The 20986-nt window shown below is 31.3% G+C and overlaps 1 protein-coding gene across 1 annotated transcript; it reads right to left on the bottom strand.

Moving 5' to 3' along the window:
* Positions 1-1032: 1032 nt before the first annotated feature.
* Positions 1033-20497, bottom strand: LOC133172531 (ribosomal protein S6 kinase beta-1-like). Its single transcript, XM_061307439.1, has 16 exons — positions 20287-20497; positions 15473-15498; positions 14273-14393; positions 12546-12614; positions 11411-11482; positions 10964-11097; positions 9681-9781; positions 8954-9044; positions 7300-7390; positions 7144-7185; positions 5935-6000; positions 5764-5826; positions 5434-5511; positions 5053-5160; positions 4478-4590; positions 1033-4160 (listed from the first exon to the last, which is right to left on the bottom strand). Exons 1-16 carry the CDS (start codon positions 20374-20376, stop codon positions 3959-3961), a joined length of 1467 nt encoding a protein of 488 aa, XP_061163423.1. The 5' UTR covers positions 20377-20497; the 3' UTR covers positions 1033-3958.
* Positions 20498-20986: the final 489 nt, after the last annotated feature.

The raw sequence follows: 20986 nt of genomic DNA, 5'->3' as shown, positions 1-20986 counted from the left end.
GATTTTTACACAACCTTATTTGTTGTTTTCTCCTTCTATTGGAATTATTCAATGTTAAATAACATATACATGTATTTTTCCAGTTGGGTCCATTTATGATGGTCCAGTATCTAACCCCTAGGGCCTAACCATGATTATGTCACAGCCCAGGACCTCTCCCACTGCAGTATTCAATAAAACATGTATAAATTCTTACATAGTAATCTACCAGATTGTTCACATGTTTAACTTCATTTTGTTGATGTTGCTCATTTCATTTTATTGGTAAAAACTAGGAATGGCAATCGAATATATATTTGCTAATCTGTAACCACAACCCATTCTGACCGATTAATCATATCAAAATACATATTTACATGTTCTCGACATATGTTTAACAGTACCCCCCCCCCCCCAAAGTAGTTCTATTCATATACACAAGAAGACTACAAAAGATGTTTAAAGTTAGAAACTTCTATCTTGATCAGAAAACTATACATGAATACATATTTTATTTCAGTACACAAGAAAAGAAATTAAGAAACCATGAAACATGCCTGAGAAATCAGACATTGTTAATTTTCCAGATCAGATGTCACACAAGTTCAATCTGCATTGTTACCATAATCAAAACTAAGTATGAACTATCACTTAATTTACCATGTTTGTGTATAAACATAATTTGATAGATAACTGCAAAGATACCCATACCAATTCACAGTGCTCAATGGTGATTCATTTAATATCATATAAATAATTACAGGACAGTCAATGTAACGGCATGGTGTTTTAAACAATGAATCTTCACAAACTGACCAATTATCCCATGATCTCAACCCGATGAGTCAAAATTACCTCCAAATCAGCTTAAATAGATAAAGTGAAAATGCTAAATTTGTGTTCAAATTTACCTATATTTCATTTTTTTGACTAACCAACTACAGATTTTCTAACCAATTACCATCGTTCCGACCAAGTAATCAGTTAACCGATTACAAATTGCCATCCCTAATAAAAACATTAAATGCAATTTCTCACAAACACAAGGCCAAATGCATTTCCACATGATTTATTTCATTGCTTTTAATTATCAATTTTTAAAATGATATTTTTTTAAAAATGAGGATAACCTGCTACAGAAAATAAAATGATCAGAAAATTAAAACTCTCATACAATAAATTAGATTTCTCCTCTTTCATCCAACAAAGTAAGAATGCTTTTAAACAGCAGTGCATAAAACCAGTTTACATTAGCAACAAAAAAAATCCTCCATTGACAGGTGCAATTCATAGTATTTTTGATTGAAGTTGCATTAACTATCATAAAGGGAATTCTTTGAATTAAACATTGCTAAAATGTAAAATGAGATATTCACAGTAGTGTTCTTTTTATATTCTGTATGTACATGTACTTGTGCACTTTTATGTATTCCATGCTTATAATACAGAATTCATATCACTATAAAACTATTGAAGGGATTGTTGTTAAGAAATGAATACGGCATAATTTTCTAATTTGAAACATTATTACTGTTGGAGATTTATAGCCATATTGATACAAGAAAATTTCCAAGAATAGCTTTCATCCAGGTCGATGAAATGGAAATTTGAAGAAAAAAATTATATGATGAAATGTAGACCAAGAAAATATCTGTGACAAAATTTATAACAATTAGACCATGATTCAAATATTTACAAAACAGGAAGAATATCCTGATAGAATTTTTTTTTGTACAAATGACAAACTATGCAGTAACAATTAAGATGAAGCTTTGTACAAAAATAAAGCTCCAGCTTTCACTGGTGCACACTTGGAAATAAAATAACAATAAAATATATTACTTATGATTGCCTGGGTATATCAGGTGATGAATTGCTGAGGGGTGCAGACAAAAATAAAAATAAGAACAAAAAAATCAACACAAGCTACAGCTTCTCTAATCATCTTGAGAAAAACTTTCTTCCCTCTTTCTACTCATATTTGTATCAATGCATCTAAGGCCAATCTACCTTATACATTTTCGACAAGAAGTTGTGCTATAAATAACACAAATTACATGAACACAATATAACTGGCCTATCTTTCATTTTCCATCATCCAAATTCTGTTCTAACAATTTATTACACATCAAACATAAATTAATGATAAAAAAAAAAATTAAAAAAAAAAAAATAAAATAAAAATCAACCAAACAAAGAAGGTGTTCAGCTTTCTTGGTAATTAATTGTCTCCATTTGGCACAGCCAAAAGTACTAATACACAAATTGTTTGCACATTCAACAAAATATGGAAAGAAAAGAATTTTTTCAAGTGTATACTGGCAGTGGGCATCTTTCTAGTGGTCATACATAAATGTTGACCATTTCAAAATCAAAATATTATTGCATTTGTTCTTAAAAAATTATTACTCTAGGATTTTTTAATGCATTATGTTCTTTTGTAATTTATCATATTAGAAAGTATTCATTAAATTAAAGGCATTAAATTACAATAGATCTATGAAAGACAATCAAAATGTGTGTCATTTATGATTTTGTACAAAATGTATTCCTAAGTCATAAAGCAAACAAAATTAAATGAATACAGAAACAATTCCTAAAATTAATAAACATTCCTCTTCCAATAAATCCAAGACCTTGCCTCCCAACAATTTATATCCGTAAAATGTGCAAATCAAATCATTCTTCTAATTTTGAACAGCAGCAAATTATCACAGTAAGCCTAAGATCACACCACTGCTCTGGATATGAAATGACAGATGAACATTTACCCAGTGCAATTTAAACATGATCTATACAGCCATATAATGGCAAAATATAGAAGTAAAGATCTGAAATTGTGGTATCTGTAAATACAAGCTTAATACAACAAAATCATCATATGTATGAAACTGTCCTACTATATTGTGGAAGTGGGACTGCATATTGACAAATTCTAGAATATACAGTAACAAAATTACTCAAGACATATATTAAAGGTGTATTAAATCACGTTTGTGTCGGTGAATGCTTCTCTGAAAAGACATAGGAAAATATCATATTTAATATCGCTGTCAAGTGAAGCTTTTTAGTATAAACTACACTTAGTATCTGGTTGCCATTTTTTAAAATATTAAATGGAAATCATGGATACAGGGAAACAGTATTCACATTAGTTAATATTTGGCATTTTTTTTTTAAATAATGGAAAGTCTAGATAAATTACTCTCTGGAACAGGCATATTTTTCCTTCAGTAAATCATTACACAAAACCGTGAAAAAATTTAAAATGTTCTCAAAAGCAATTCTTTTAAAAATTCACGATAGCATACAGTATAATTTGTTAAACCAAATATTCATGGAGAAAATAATAAAGTCTTTTCTTAATTACATGTGTATTTCCAATTCAGCTTCAATACTTTGAACATGTATTTCTTTGAGATGAATCTGTCATAAGCAGATATTTATCATAAACAAGAGTGCTATTTAAAGTGATCTTAATACTGTACACATCTAGCTTAGTGTTGTCAATTACAAGGTTCTTTTTTTTTGGCTTTCAATACAAATGCACATGTAATTACATGGCCACAAAAGTTCTTGGTAATACCTGATACATAAATTTGTATTGCAATTTGGTCAGTCAATAATTAGTTGTCTATAAATTTTACAATTCTTGGTAACTAAACAAGTACTTTTAAAACATGCTTAAAACAAAAACAACACAAGGAAAATTTGATAATTTACAAATTTTACATTTCTAGGTAACTAATCAAGCATCTTAAAAATATTATTATAACAAAAACACACTATGAAAAAAAAATTGGTACATTTTAGCATCAATGACGAAGCTTGAGAACCAAATTCCTGACTTCACAAGCCATTCTGTTTCAATAAATATACACTGTAAGTCTAGAGCAGTTTTCAATAAACCTGCAATTAAAAAATAAAATAAAGAAAATTATTTATTAAATCCTAATTTTTTCCTAAAAAAGGCCCCTAGTCAATTCATCCTAAGGTGAGGGGGGCGGTTCTGGCTCCCGGGGTAGGCAGCTTGTTTGTAGGCTGTATTCTTGGTGGCGATTGCTGGGGAGGTGGATCTTTTGGGGATGGTTGTAGTTGTTGTGTCCATGACCTCTACGTCGTCCATTCCATTAACATGTCCAGCCACCCTGAACCCTTCCACTAGATTTATTTGATGGGGACTAAAAAGTATAATACAGAATGTCTAAAATAACCAAAAAAATGACCAACTGTATCACAATACAATTTAAGACTATGACAAAAATTAAATTTACAGTCCTTTTATAACAAAAGTTTTTTGTATATAAGTCACTGATATTATATTTGACTGTTTCAGTTTCTACATTAGTAGTGACAGAAACTCTTTTCTAATAAATATGTAGCAAGAAAATCATAAAAATAATGCAACTTAAACTTTAACTCAAGAGTTGTCTCTAATCCTGCACCAAAATATTAAACTCAACATATCCCTTAGTTGTCTCAATATGAAACCAAATACCTCATGGAAGCTTTAAAACTTGTTCCCACTTTACGTGGAGATCGGGGCTCTTTCTCAGAAATCCATGGTTTGTTTAGTTCTTCTAGAACTGAAGGAGCAACGTATGTAAAACCCTGAAAAATATTTAACTACATGTACTACTATTTATCAAGTCCAGACAAGAAATATGTCTAAAAATGGAAGTCACCAAAATTACAGTATATGTATGTTAATACACCAACAAGGTTTATCTGAATTTTTAAAGGTTTAAGAGAAATCAACATAAACTGTTATAAGTACAGTTGAACTTCATTATCTCGAACATCGATATGTTGTTAAACCTCATCTTAAATCCTCGAATATCTCATAGATTTATCTTAGTCCCTTCGAGTTCCAGAAAATGAGGTTTCACTGTAACAAAATTTTTTTCAGAGATGTTGTCATCAGACAAGAATAGATGCCCGTAAAACTTCAAGTGAAATTATGTGAATATTCCATACTGTTCTGAAGCCAATAAAATAGAAGTCAATTGGTTTTGAGGCACCTTAATGTGGATACCATATGCAAACGTTTAAGATAAGAGTTGACACACTTACTAGGAATACTTGATTGGCACTTTCACTGAGCACAGAATCATCGGGAGAATCCACAGGGGTCTGTCTGGTAAACTTGGTGTCAAACTGACTTACATCCTCCTCACTGGTCTATTAAGAGAAAATAACAGAGTATCATCAATACATCAAAACAGTATTTATTGTCAGCTGTATCAATCTGAAAGTATCCAGACAAATCTTATTTAAACACTTATGCATGTGTAGCACTCTACAGATAAAGCACATAATCTGAGCCTTGCTTATCTTGAAATATGAATCCTATAAAATATGGATCATTATTTGGTCCCAAACTGAGATGTTGCCATATGAACAGTTCTGGAAAAGATTTTCAATATTTTCTCATAGCTTACTGGATCCACTCACCACACAAGGTTTAAATGGAGGCTCAACTTTGTGCTGGTGAAGATCATTCCAATCTATATGTCGGAAGAAGGCATGTTGCTGAAATATTAAATTACATATCAGATTTAATGCTGGGTTTCATATTGTATAATTTCATATGAGCACAGATGTTATTTGTTATTTCTGAAGCAACTGTTTATTTTTGTTTAGTTTTTACGAGGTTATGTAACATTGGAGCAAGTGGACATTTTTATAAAGAGCAAAATGATTCTGTGTTCATTTTACCCCAATTGACTGAATGATTCTCATCTCTAATACATATCTATTGTTTATGTGTAATGTTTGCCATACCTTGATTGGCTTGGAATCATCAGCTGCTCCGCCTAATCTCTCCTGTGGACTTTTCTTTAGCAACTGAAAAAAAAATTTGAATAAAATGTAAAATTGTAGCAAGTAATAAAATTCAAAGAGCATTATTTTGGTGACACATAATTGTAAGCTATCTATTTTAACTGCACATACCCTTTTAATGAGACCTCTGGCTTCATTCGTGAGATAGGGAGGGAGACTAAGCTTGGCTTTCAAGATCTGTAAAAAGTTATAAATAATTGTTTAAATACTGCTGATTAAAAACCATTTACCTGTAAAATTAAATTGTAAGTATTCATTCTTGTTTATGGAAAGTTCATGAATACAATTTCATGTATAATGTAATTTGCATTTTGATTTCCTATTATCAAAGAATGGGTGGACTTAACTGGCCAGAAAAAATGCCGTAATTGAAAGTTTCATAAAATGTTTCTTTCTTTCCATCATATAAATCCCCGATATCTTAACCGTGTATTCATGGTACAGATGTGAATTTAAAACGCTCTTTTCGAGGTAAGCTAAATAAATATCGAAGGCATGGTGCCTAAAGATTTCTTGAATATCAATAGATAATCAGGGTCACGCGTTTTTCATCGTCTGAATACATAGTCAGCGCATGTTTGTCGGCTGTTCTTAAGAAAACTGTAGTTGTATATTGAACAAAATAATGTCATATTAAAAGGAGAAGAGCCGACAAACGTGCGCTCAAACTCAATTTAGCAAAAAACATGTTCAAAACAAACTTCTCGTTTCCATTGTTATGACTGAGTTAACCTTGATTTGACTTCGATTGACCTGTTAAATATTACAATTCATCACGTGATGTCCATCTGCGAGTGTACTCGTGAAAACAGTTACTTTGTATTCTTCAACCTGACCTCGATCTAAATCACGTCTTTGAGCGTGTTTGGTTGCCGTTTTCAGAATTTAGCAAATTAAATGTTTTAATTTTGCGTGTCAACCCATTTTTTTTATTTCATATTGACATCGTTGTAAATGCCATACACATATTCAAATTTCTAGAGAGAGAGAGAGATGTCAACAATGACGCCGATCGATAGGCCCGCCTCCTATTAATATTGATTACGTGACCTAAAAACCACTCCGGGTACATGCCAAATTCCGGAAGACGACGTTAATGTATCGTTGCTTCAATTTTGATTCATGGCAACAGGGCATTGCTTTTGTACAAATGTTCTACCTAATATAACCATGTATACGTAACTCTTTCTATTGCTTGTAATATATTTGGGATTCACTTCATTTACAGCTTGGTAGAGTAGTCGCAAAAAGATTCAAAATAGGGCGTTAAGTCCACCCATTCTTTGTATCAATTTCAGATATCACTACAAAACAACTAACCTTATCAATGGTTTTCTTTCTGTTTTCAGCAGTGAATGGGGGCTAAAAAAGGAAAGAAAACTTTCACTAAATAAAACTGCATACACAGACAACTTGTAAAATCAAGAACACATTTAACATAAAATGGTGAAAAAAAAACCCAATCAGCATACTCACAGCTCCAGTCAACATGTCATACATGAGTGCACCCAGACTCCACCAATCCACAGCCTTACCGTGGCCACTCCTTGTTAGGATCTCAGGGGCCCTACACAGGGACACAAAACACATCACATAAAGGAATTTTGTGAACGAAAAGAACTTTTCAAATCAAATAAATATCAATTGATGTTATACTGTAATTTTATAAGCTCAATAAAAAATAAAAGCGTTTTTGGCCTTGTACAAAAATACAGTGTACTTCAATCTTTTTATTTCCAAAACTGTTACCACAAGATAAAAACCATTTACTGAGAAATTTGTGGACTTCTGAAATAATACAGATACAATTGAAGTCTTACTTTTGAAAAATCTCTGTAAAGTGACAAATATCTATCATATGTGTGTTAAAACAGGTTTACTATTTAAAGTAAGTAACAATTCTTAAACCAGGGCTGGGTTCAAGATCATAGCGGCTAACCTAGCAGCTAGGTGATAGATATCTATCTCTATTGAACGGACAGCTAGCCTACCTGCAAAGTCTAAGATTTGGGATAAAATATATCGGTAAAAACTTATATTTTGAAACAAAAAAAGTTTATTTCAACCAGAAATATATATGTAAATATACATTTAATTCGTTAAGATGTAGAAAATAATATCCTGTTTTATTAAAATCTAGTGTGCTGTGAAGGTTCAACTAAGGAGGCCATCTTGGATTTGTTACTTAGAAGGGATGGGTATTGGCAAAAATTTCGTATCGTGATATATCACGATTTTTTCCCAAAAATATCATGATAAATCATGATATTTTTACACACAATTTTTACTACTATTTCAAATGAATTTCCATGATATTTCTTTAAAAAATCTTATAAAAACATAACTTTAATGTTTAAATTTTTATTTATTTAATATAAAGCATGTTTGGCTACTGTTGTTTAACTACTTTTAACATTTTTTACACTTCCTGTAATTGTCATTCAATAGTTTGAACAGATAAATGAATAATTTCCAGAACAGTTATGTTTCAAAAACCGATATTTTAGTATCCGTATCACGATACATATCACGCAATAAAAAATAGCGATATACCGGTATACCGATAAAATCGCCCATCCCTAGTACTTAGCATTAAATATTTATGCTAGCCCTCCCTACGTTAGCTCTCCGTTCAAGAGCTGTTGAACGCACCCCAGTTATACACATCTCAGTGATGTTCTGTTAAAAAATATAGGTTCTGTGAATCTAAACCTGGTGTAATGTTTGCAATGAATATAGATGCACCACTGATTCTTTAAGAAGACTGAAAGGTTTGTTTGTTTTTTTAATTTGATGAATATTTGTGTTCAGTGAATCTGTTTTAATTTCTTCATATGAAAATCTATGTATACTGCCTGATTTAATCAATATTCATTGTTCTGTTTGACTACACTTGGGACCTTTTATCCTGAAATCAATGAAATGCTACTGAGCACAAATATAATTCATATAAGGTCTAATCCATTTGTGTAAATCTAGTTTTATTTTCAGCATAAAATACAAGAGATTTTCGATTAAATTTGGCTTGCATGTAATTTAAAACCCAGATTTATATAAGACACAAGTGTAAATTCAGTCATTTGACTCAAAAGCAAACACAGAGCTTTACATATTTTATACTTATACTTACATGTACTCTATAGTTCCACAGAATGTGTGAGTTAAACCTCCCTCATTTATAGACTCCTTACATAATCCAAAATCTGTCAGCTTTACATGTCCTGATAAAAATAAAGCAAAATCTGTCAGCTTTACATGTCCTGATTAAAAAAAAAAAAGCAAAATCTGTCAGCTTTACATATCCTGATAAAAATAAAGCAAAATCTGTCAGCTTTACATGTCCTGATAAAAAAAAAGCAAAATCTGTCAGCTTTACATGTCCTGATAAAAAAAAAGCAAAATCTGTCAGCTTTACATGTCCTGATAAAATTAAACAGCTACATTTTATATCAGATATCTACTACAAGCATTTTTCCTCTGTTTTAACATTTTGTTTTACAACATTTATACTGTATAAGCAGAATTTTTAGCAAGGATTTAATTTTCTCATTATTAGCGAGGGTTCTGAAATCGATAAAATTGAATATCATTAACAATTTATTCCATATCGTTTGTTATCTCTCTTGATATTATAAAATCACTAAAATTACTTCTCACTGAAAATATATACCATTTTTTTGGATAAATCGCTGAATTTATGTCTCGCTAAAATTTCCACTTATACGGTATTTAATTTTGCCTAATGTTATATAAATGTAAATGTTGTTTGAAAAATATGACATAAATTCAACATGGCATAGACATATTTTTATTTTCTATGTGTCAACAGATGTTTTAAATGATTATTTTCATTTTACCTGTATTGTCCAGAAGAATGTTTTCGGGTTTCAGATCTCGGTAAATAATGCCTTGAGAATGTAAGTGCTCTATTGCTAGTGTGATTTCTGCTAGGTAGAAACTGAAAGAGAAAATGGATTTGACATGAATATCTTTTCTAAATACATATGGGTAATACATGTAGATTGACAGATTTCAAACACTCCTCATACTAAAACCAATGTTCCATCATACAAGCTAGACTGATTAAAGCATATATGAATCCAAAATTTACTGCTTATTTAACACCAGAATACTTTCTCCTAAAGTATATTTTAATATTTTGATCAATATCATAAATCACAGTTTTTAAGAAGGTAATTTTTTTCATTTTGAAAGTACTAAAACCTACTGAAAATTGACATTTAAATTACACTGTAAATTTGTTTCTACCAGAAATTGGTCCTTGATGTATAAATTCTACTAAAATTTAAACTAAACTTATCAAAGGAAGATAGGTTGTCTGCAGGTACTTCAAAGAAATATCAGAAATTTTAATGATTTTAAATTCCCTCTAAAACCCATCAGAAACAATACACTACAATGTATAACAGCTTACATGTTTTTTTTTTAATTTATATGTACAAGTGGATAAAAAGTTTCCTTGAAATTCTATTATTAAGCATATGGATTGCTCTCTATCAACAATATGTATGTTTACATTAAAAATCACTCAATTTAATGATTCATACATATCCTGCTCAAAGCTCACATTTTCACTAACAATACCTACATTGTACATTAATTTACTTTAGTAATTATGGCATGGTTATATCTGTAACCAAGAAAAATAAAATTTCTTCCTGCATCTTATATTAGATGAAAACATTTTCTAAAGAATGATCCTGATGAAGCAGAGAACATTTATATTAATTTCTCTACCTTTACCCAAGAATAAATTAAATCTGTTGCTGTAGAGAATTCAATCTATTTACTTTGATGTCCATTTTGTGATTTTTCCAGTTACAAGGATATCAGAAGTTGTTATCGGTACCTAAATCACACGTTATTACAGTACAGTTTTTGGCAAAAAGAGAATGAAATGACCATTAAAGCTGCATGTGATATTTGTATCTTTAATACCAAGATTATCATTTCAATGATGTGATTTGCAATAAAAGATCTCTAGGTTGTTTTTTGTGAAAGTGAAACTCTTCCCAGACATGAATGATCTGTACCACAGACACCAGACAAGGTGAGACCATGTCTGTCATGCTACACAGGAAACAATAAAGTACCCCCTTTTATCACCCCTCTTTCTCACCAGGCTGTGTCCTCCATGAAGATCCCCTCCCTCTCTAGCTGCATAAACAGTTCCCCTCCCGGCAGGTACTCCAGGATCAGATAAAGCTTACCCCCTGTTTGGAATGCATAGATCAGGTCCACAATGAAGGGATGCTTTAATATAGAAATTTATAGTTTTACATACTGTGAATAAGAAGTAAAGTAAAAAAGCAGCACATAATATACATAAACATGTACAATGTAAGTTCCAAAAAAATCTATCAAACTGTGTTTTAATTCTCTTAACTATTTTGAATTAAAGTAAATTATAAATTGCCACAGACTTTGTTTCTTAAATATGATTTCTCTAATTTCCTTCTGTCTCTCTTGTTTCAATTTTTGTAGAGAATTTTTGCTTTTTATCTGAAAGTGACTGATGTGATACAATTACATGTATTGGTTTAACAAGATTTTTGTATTAAGGTACCTTTACACATTCCAGAATATTGCGTTCTGCTTTTGTGTGAGCTGTGTCTTTGGCATTTCTGGCAATTGTGGCCTACAAAAATAATACAGTTGTATTGTGGTACAATTATTTGGTCATTGCTCTTCTGTATACTTCTTTTGAAATTAAATTACATTTATATACACGTATGATTGTTTGGGTAATCTTAACAAATAGTTTAGAAGCATGAACTGTCAACTGTACAGTTTATATCTGTAAAGCTGACTCATATACAGGTATATACTTTTTTTTTATTCATTCCAGTTGGAGAATGTCTATCCATATGTCTGGGATGTTTTAAAAGCAACTCGACTCTCTGTCCCTTACTCTGTTATATAAAAGCAGATAGGAAAATTCTCTCTATCCACTGTATCATAAATGAAATCAGGATATTCAACTTCCTGCATATTTTGAACTTTAGTGTTTGATTGATATTATATAACATTTCAAAATCATACCCTTCATAAACATAAAGTATAATAAATAACTATACACTGTATAATACACTATATAATAAAACAATGTACTATATGAAATGAATTACTTACTTAGTTTGTCAAGCTCAAAATATGTGCAAAAGTACATGGACCAATATCTATTACATTTTCTACAGTAAAATACTGTGATTTATCAGTTGAATCAAACTGTTATTTTCACAGGTGTTATTTCAACACCATGAAAATAACAAAAAGGATATTTACACAATGTGGAAATAACAACCATAACTACTGAATTGATTGGAGCAATCTCTTACAGAAAATCCAATTTTTGATGTTGGATCCATGTTTAGAATCTATGGCAATAATTTCCCTAGAAAAGTTTTAACGTTTCATATGGTGCCCATCATTCTTGTGGACATATATTCACCATGCAATATTGTTTTTAATTTCAATAAAGAGACAGCTAAAATGGGAAAATGAAAACTAGAGAAAATGTTAAAAAAAAATTCAAAGTTTTATAGTTGGAGTTTATTTTACTCAGGAGACAATTTTTGCTCCCTTTCATGAGTGCAAGGCACTGTCCTACTTGTGAAATAAATTCCATATCCAACTACAAAACATTGAATACCCTCTATATATACATTTCTTTTTTATTATGTAGCTCATGACATTCTCACCTTTTTCAACACTTTCATGGCAAATATCTTGCCATTATCAGCACCTGAGATCTTTCGTACTTGGAACACCTGACAAAAACAGATTAAAAGAAGTTTCAGATCAAGTAGATTTAAAGCTGTTAAAAAATATTATATCTCTACTGATTTTTCCCTATATACAATTAGATTGTTAGATTTGAATAATTCACTAGAAATCACTGTAAATGGACTATTCCCCGTTTTTGCCAAGCCTTAGTCAATTTAGCTAATCCCCGATTCCAAACCAAATTCCTGGTTATCCAAAAAATCCTCTATATTTTATTTTTGTATGGTATAATAAAACAGTTAAGAAGTATATCATTGAGGGAGTTACCAAGATTCCAGTTTCCCTTGTCCAAGAATATTTCCCTCAGCTTTGCCTCAAGAAATAGTCCTGGCCTCAGGAAACTGGAATCTTGCTAACTCCCTCAATGATATACTTTAACTGTATACTAACATTATCAATGTTTAAAGATTTCATTTCCACAATATATAATATTGTTATACCTTTAAAAATCTATACTAAAAAAGTCAAAAAAAGTCGATGTAAGAGCACTGAGATATTGGACCTGTCAATGAGTGAGATATTGGACTGCTATGATGTTTTTACACAAGGCTCTCACACCACTTTTTGGGACTTGGACTGGGGCCGTAAAAATTTGGAAAATTAGCGACCTTTTGGGTAATTTTGGGAAAATCATAACTAGACATTATATACATTAAATTTATGATATATTGAGTTCCTGGTGGTTGTTATCAACTAAATTTCTGTTTTGTAATGCAGAGAAATATGAATTACAAGTTTAGTAACTATATATCTTACTAAATGTTCTTTAACATTTGGGGAAGTGAGATTGGGAAAATTAACACATTCAATTGGGAAAAAAGGTGCCTTTTTGGAATTGGGAATGGGGCTTTTGAACGGCCCCAAATATAGAGAATTGAGAGCCCTGTTACATCACACTGTAGGTGGAATCAGCTATATCTTATCAATTATCGCAAACATGGAAGCCAGCACAAGATATGTTAAAATAAAAAGTAAAAGGTATGTAACAAAACATTTATTGACAGGGTTCAACTGGGTTTTGTAAACCCCTCAAACCAAACTGCCTAACAGCCTCATGCAAACAGTTTGGTTCTTGGGTCCAACAAAATGCATGTTGCCCTCGAACCCAGTTCATAAATGTATAATGCTATCTATTCATACATTTTCATTATGGTGCACTATGTGCTGATAAATATCTTTTTTCCTACTGCATTTAAATATTATTTAAAGTAAGTATAAGTAACCATTTCAGAATAATTACTGTGATTTCATGAGATATTATTTATCTTTTTTTCATTAAATATCCTATAATCTGAAGGAGTGTACATAATGAACAGCATAATTTGCCTCCTACCTACATGTTCTTCAGCAGCAAGAATGGCTTAAAGCCAAAAGTGAAAAAAAATCAATAGGCCACTCACCTCTCTGTCATAAACAATAAACATGCTGAGAATGAAGGTCAACAACCCCCCAAGATAATTTATTATTGTATACTTCTTAATCTAATAATTCTAGTATAAGTAAAATAATTTCATTTACAGATTGCAGTTTTGCTTCAAGACAAATCAATTAACTCGTTAAATCATGGATGCTTCCTTTGCAGCATATATCGATCATCATCCCATAACAGACTAATTCCAAATCTTTGTTCCGACACAAATACCTTTCCATATCCTCCTTTGCCCAAAACTTTGAGAAGCTCAAAGTCTTGCGGTCCAACTTTTAACTGCCCTGGATTTACTGTGTTCTCTGTTATTTCCACTGTCTCCATCCCATCTTCACACCTAAAATAAACATTCCTTAATAATAAGTATGCTCTTTGCAAAGAGATGCATTTCAACACTGTTTTATATAGAAATACTACATTCTGCATTCTGATAAAATTTATATGGTAATATATATTCTTTTTTTTCCAAATGCAGTTTAAAATGGTCATATATACCAATGCAATATCACAACCTATCTATGGCTTGAGCTTTACACATGTACACTTTACGATAAATTAAATTTTTTTTTCTCTCACTTCAAATCAAACATGCTGAATATAATTTCAAATCTGCAGCAATTTTACAGATTTCAGATTTGAAGGTTCATAAAGGTATGACTTGATACCTTTTACTGTAGCATACTGCATGAAGCCTTAAGCACTTCTTGAAAAATATGCATGGGTGAAAAGTATCATGTCATATCTTCTTGAATGTTAAAAAATAAGTACATTTCTTCCTAAATCTGTTTTCAAGTTGTTGATTTCTTTTAAATAAATGCATAGAGACTGACAAACTGTTTAAAGTTTATATGGCAAATTTCACTTAAGTGCCATCTGACTTTAACATGTTTAATGTTATTCCATATCATTTATAGTTCATAAGGTTGTAAACTTAAATCTACTTCAAATAAATTTTAAAGAGAAATCAGTCATATTGATATTATGTTTTGAATGAATAATTTTAATTCCTAAACATATGCCACCATTTTTTTTTTAAAAGTCATAAATAATTTCTATAGTGTCACTTGTTACCAAGTGATATTACCAACATAAGGCCTTCTATAGTACTGTATATTTATAATTTTCTCTTCCTGTGTTATGAGAAGTACAGTCACATGCTTCCTACTGACATCCAGATTTTGAAGAGACCAAAGTGATTTCTGGTTTTAATGGGTTTATTTGCCTGCCAAATTATCACTCTGAGAAGATACAAATTAGCTATCTTACTAGTGCTTCAAAAAAAAAAAAATCAAAAATCAAAACTTTAAAATTTGTCCTAGTATTAAGGAATTTAGTGCCATTTTCTAATCATATTCTTGATAACATGCTTTAATATCCTTGTGTTTATAGTCCTGAGAATTTGTGATGATGACTTACATGACATTTTGACCACGCCCTGATACCTGTAAAGAAAAAGAAAGTCCTGATTATTTAAAAGTACACTGGGCAATTTACATGAATTACTGGAATAATCATAATTTACAGCTGTACATACCACAACACAATGAATGAATGCTAATGAGTTTCATCATTCTGAAATGGGCTTTGGGATATGTACATGTATATAAAGTACAAGATCACTTACAATGGAGAAAAAAAGAAGCTACCTACTAAATTTTTAGTTCATTCTTCTATACATTTATATACAACAATATGCAATGAAATGAAATAGTAACTTATGTATAAAAGTACAATGTAACCAGAAGTCTCTGACGAGGCTCTAGCTCTACTGGTGTGAACTTACAATAAAGAAAGTATAGTATACTTGTGTAAAAAGTCTTATCGGACCAAACCTGTAGGCAGAGTAAAAAAAAAAATTGTATTTTTAGTAACCATGGGAACACTGTCAATTCAAATATTGATATACAGAAGTACGCATCTTAGTATAGTATAACTTGTGGACCAAGTCTTATTGAAATTGGACCAAAAATGTTGGAGAAATAGTGTTTTGAAAGAATTTCAAAGAATTTCTATTATTTTTTTTAGTAACCATAGCAACACTGTCAAAATCAAAAACCAATACACAGAATTATGCATCTTAGTATAGTTTACTTATGATCCAATTCTTACCGAAATCTATGGCAACGTTTTGAAAAGTCAGAAAGATGGACATCTTACTAATGCGTAAGCTCTTCTGGTCTCTGACCAGTAGAGCTAAAAATCATCTACATGTGCAGATTTCAGAGACTATGACTTTTTATATAATGAATTTCAAAGCTGTTTTGATTTGAATTTAATCACAATCTACATCACAGAAATCAAGTCCTCTATAAAAAATATTTGACTGCATGAAAATCCATTATGTGGTATCATTCTGGAATACATTCATTTAGTATTCTTCCTCTAAGAACTTCAATATTGCTACATAATAATGCTCAAAAGGACTATATTCAGTAAGGACCAATATTTGCCCCCAAAATCAAACTTTGATGGAGTAATATAAACTTGTGTTCTAAAACAGGGGGATATATGCAGACTTCAGATCACTGAATATTTTCATAAGCCATGACGCCATATGTTAGATATGACGCCAGGAAAATGACGTAAATTCAGTTTCCATGATTTATACAGAAAAAGGTGTATATTACGTCGATATTTTGAGTAAAAGTCACCGAGCGCAGGTCTGCTCCAACTCAATATTTTGATATAATGTGTAGAATGATAATATCAATGAAATATGTAAATATTGTTCTGGAGCAGGCCTGCGCTCTATAAATTGTATGGTAAAAATTGAACAAATTTTGTCCATTTTTTTCCTCTTTCTGAAAATAACACAAAATTTGAATGGTTTGTGACGTCATAGAAACAAAAATTGCCAATAACCTACTTTGAAACTATGATATTTTTTGTTAATTTAGATTTCTCAAACAATATATACAATTCAGCACATTTCAAGAAATTTTCAAAATATGACTTTTGTGGGGGCAAAAATATGCATATACCGCAAATTATACATTTTCCCAAAAGGTGCGATATGCTCAAGTAAACCTTTATCTCTTAAGCGAACATTCTCCATCCCGCTTCAGTCAGTCCATTTTAAGTAATAAGCAAGGTTTTCAATAAAATTAACAACAACAAAAAAAAATTAACAATGCCATGAGAAAATTTCATGTATTTCAACAATCTCCCATGCAGAGTTGTCATTCCTTTCTCTCTCATGCTACACCTCTGCAATGGGCTTGTTAAGATTTTTGATGTAAAGTAAAAATGTTATTCTAAGGATCTATTTCAGTTAAAGTTATAGTTCAAGATACAGTGAGTAAAAGTCTACCTAATACCTTCTAAAATTAAAAAAAATATCTAACTTTAATAAATTAAAACAAGCTCACTATCGTTGTGATATTAGTGAGCCAATGACAGAGGTGAATGTATGAGATGATGGTAGAGAGTGAAATTTCAAAAGACACCAAAATACAGCTTATATTTGTAAAAGTCTGTTTTAATTTATATTATGAAAGCATCACCCTGAAATCCAGAAATTCTTTGTTCCTAGATCATCCTTCTCCTGAATATTTGACATCAGATCATTTAACAGAGAGTAAACTAAACGTAATTACTACATGCCCAAATTGACACTGATTAACAAGGTGGTGCCGTTTATGCTGACTGCACAAAATTCCCCAAAACTAAATAAAACTGTGTGGCATGTAAAACTCCCTATGTTGATGCTACTTTCATCATGTTCATGTACATGTAAACAATAAACCTATATACAAATCAATGAACAATAAATCAGCAATGTCCCAGATACATGCAGATTATATGCATTGTCACCATATCTCAAGGCTTCCTCTGAACACATGACCTGACCTTACTGATAAAACTATGGATCTAGAATTCACAATGAAAGCTTCATTTAAACATGTCAAATTCATTGCCATAAATGTTTCTACATTCTTATATTGAAGTTTGTGATATCAATATAATAAGGTGGAAGTACATATGAATTAACCCCAGGGCAGTAGATTTCAGAGACAGAAATCTATATTGACTTAATTTCTCTTGGTGGCTTACTTATTTATTCATTTGAGGGAGATAACATTATAAACACTCTGAAACTATGTACATTTGTTATATTTGATACCTAGTACATATCAATCATTCTCCAAACTATTATAAGTACCATACATGTATGTATATCTGCCATGCAAATGACATACTCTTCATATTTTCATTATCAGTCTGTACTTACTCTTATAAAGTTCAACATAAGGTCAATTCAGGAAAAAATAAATAGGTCACATCCAATTCCCAAACAACAAGTAAATTTTACGAGCATACATGAATAATAGAACCTTGACCAATAGTCTTCAAAATACAATAATAAGTTTCTTTTGCTCTCTGAATCAGACATGTTTGGTCCCATGATACTCATAACAAGGTACCCATAGCAATGTCAATCCTATAACTTGGAGTCTTTGAGCCTCTGACTCCCAAATCATCATGCTTCCTCTTGCCAGTTAGAATCTCTTTGGCAAGTAAGAGACAGAAAAACTAGTCTAGCAGCAAATGTTTCACTCACTGGAAATCTTTGAACAATAGAACCAACTTGAACATTGACTTTTTTTTTACTTTGCCAGAAAGGTTTGATTGACCTTTAGCTGAAAATTGAAACATGTATCAGCAACTAATTAATTTTCTGTTCAAATTTCAATGCATTTCTCATTTATCATTATCTTTAATACCAGATGTAAGGTCACTACCATATGTACATGCAGTAAGCCAAATTACAAATATACTCCTTGTAGTAATTATTCTGTAACAGTCATGTCTCTGATAAGTAGATGTAACCATGGTAAAATTTGATAATATCCAAAATGTGCCATCTGAGTTGACAGATTACTTGTTTATCAGTTCATCTTGCTTTGAATATGCCAGAGCCTTTCATCAAATGTTCCATTCAGCGACAGACCTCAAGAAAGTTCAGCTTCCAGTATGCTTAATGAGCCACACAATTGCAGCCTATCATATGAGCTGCCCCTTTTCTATGCATTTTTTTTTTTTGTTTTTTAAATGTATTGAAAATTCAGACTTGTGGGCTAGGAAGACTTTTTTAGAAGTCTTGAGTTTCATGCAATGAAGTATTATGATGAGTAGCTTCACCAGTGTCTTTGTCAGGGCTATTGTTGGAATTATAATTTTAAACAGTAACAAAAACTACTTTCATTTTGTCTTTTAATAATTTAATTTTAGTTGTAACACATCATTTGATTGAATAAAAATATTAGTTTATATCGTATAACCTGTGTTGACTACTTCACAATGACTTACATCAAAAATGTATCAATCTGATTGACGTTACATTTAAAATATGTAAAATTTGAAGGCAATTTTGAAAGTGAAATTTTCTTATTTGCTAAACTTAATGATGGAAAATTAAATCATAAGGAATGAATAGTTATATTGGTATAACCTGGGTTGGATTAGTTATGCTTTTTATAAACCGCTTTGAGGTTTATAAAGTGTAAACAGTAAACTGTTCCAACCCAGGTTATACAGTATAACTTGGGTAGCTATTAAATTCATTCCTTAATGAACATTTGGGACTGAATAGTCATGACATGGTAACATGGTCAAACATCAACATCAACTCTGATGTCATGGTTTTAAAAGTCTGAGAAATCATGGTGTGACTCAACATTGAATAACAATAAATTAAGCGTGGTCTGATAGCAAGAAGTCTGATTCAACATAGTGGTACTGTACCTCAAATACAACATAAATATCATAGTATGCAAAATCGATTTAAAAGACTACTCCTAGAAGCATGTATGTCAGTAATAAACAGCTGTTTAGGGTTAATGAGTGCACCACGGCATACCTCACTTGTTTCACAGTGTATCTTTAAATCAACAAACTAACTCTGTGAAATGTAATAGTATGTGTAAGACATACTCATGGTACTCTTTAGTTTAGTCAAAAATTGTCAGTTAAATATATTATATATAGATATGGTCTCATTAAGATCGATCAATGTTAAAAATAATGCTTGGTCATCAACAATGGTTAAAACCCTAATATGAAACTTTGTTCTTCCATAAATTTTCCAACTCCATGACATTGTACGTGTAATCCTTATTAGACGACTGTAATTTCAATCAACGGTGACTAGCGAGGACAATGTGAAACTGTATTCTCGTATATGTTACGAACGATGATGAAATATGGAAAACACCGGTATAACAACATACCTCAAGTTCTGGCTCAAAAAATTCGTCATCAGAAATTTCCTCATCACCCTCTGGGGTATCATGTAATTCTAAGTCAAACACTCCAGCCATATCACTACATTTGACGGCTTCGATGATAGTATTTTATGTTAAAAATGTCCAAAATTTACGTAGCATAGGGGTCTTGGAAAGAAGTCGAAGAAAAACCGAGGGATTCCTTGTGACGTCAAAAATGTCACATGTACAAGCCCATTTTTAACCCAATGTCCAATCAAAATGTTTGTTATAGCTAACGGAAGTGGGGAATATTTGTGTCTAAGGCCGTCATTGGCTAAGATGCACGTGCTCATAAAATCATTCGGGATCTCTCGGATTTTCTAGTACGATAGAGCGGGTTCATTCGAAAGAGTTAACAGCTGATTCAAAAATATAAATAATAAAAAAGAACAATATGCCCCCGAGAAAAAAGTATTTTTTTCTACATGTGTATTTGAAATAATCGATGCTTTCAGATTTAGGCATTTTCAAACCGAGCAAAAACTTTTTTATATAGGCTGTACATTCCACAGGCACTTGTTTCGTATATGGGTTCACCCCCTTCTTTTTCTTTCAACAAGGTACCTAACTCAATTTCAGGCCCCCACGTTTAAAGCTCGTATTTTGTTAATATATCAATCAGAAAAAGGAAAGAAAAAGAAGGGTACGTGACCCCATATACGAA

Source organism: Saccostrea echinata, unplaced genomic scaffold, assembly GCF_033153115.1.
Source record: "Saccostrea echinata isolate AGI-Se365-2 ecotype Australia unplaced genomic scaffold, CSIRO_AGI_Sech_v1 ptg000054l, whole genome shotgun sequence".
NCBI classification, from domain to species: Eukaryota; Metazoa; Mollusca; class Bivalvia; order Ostreida; family Ostreidae; genus Saccostrea; species Saccostrea echinata.
This window is presented reverse-complemented; position numbering and strand designations above follow the sequence as displayed.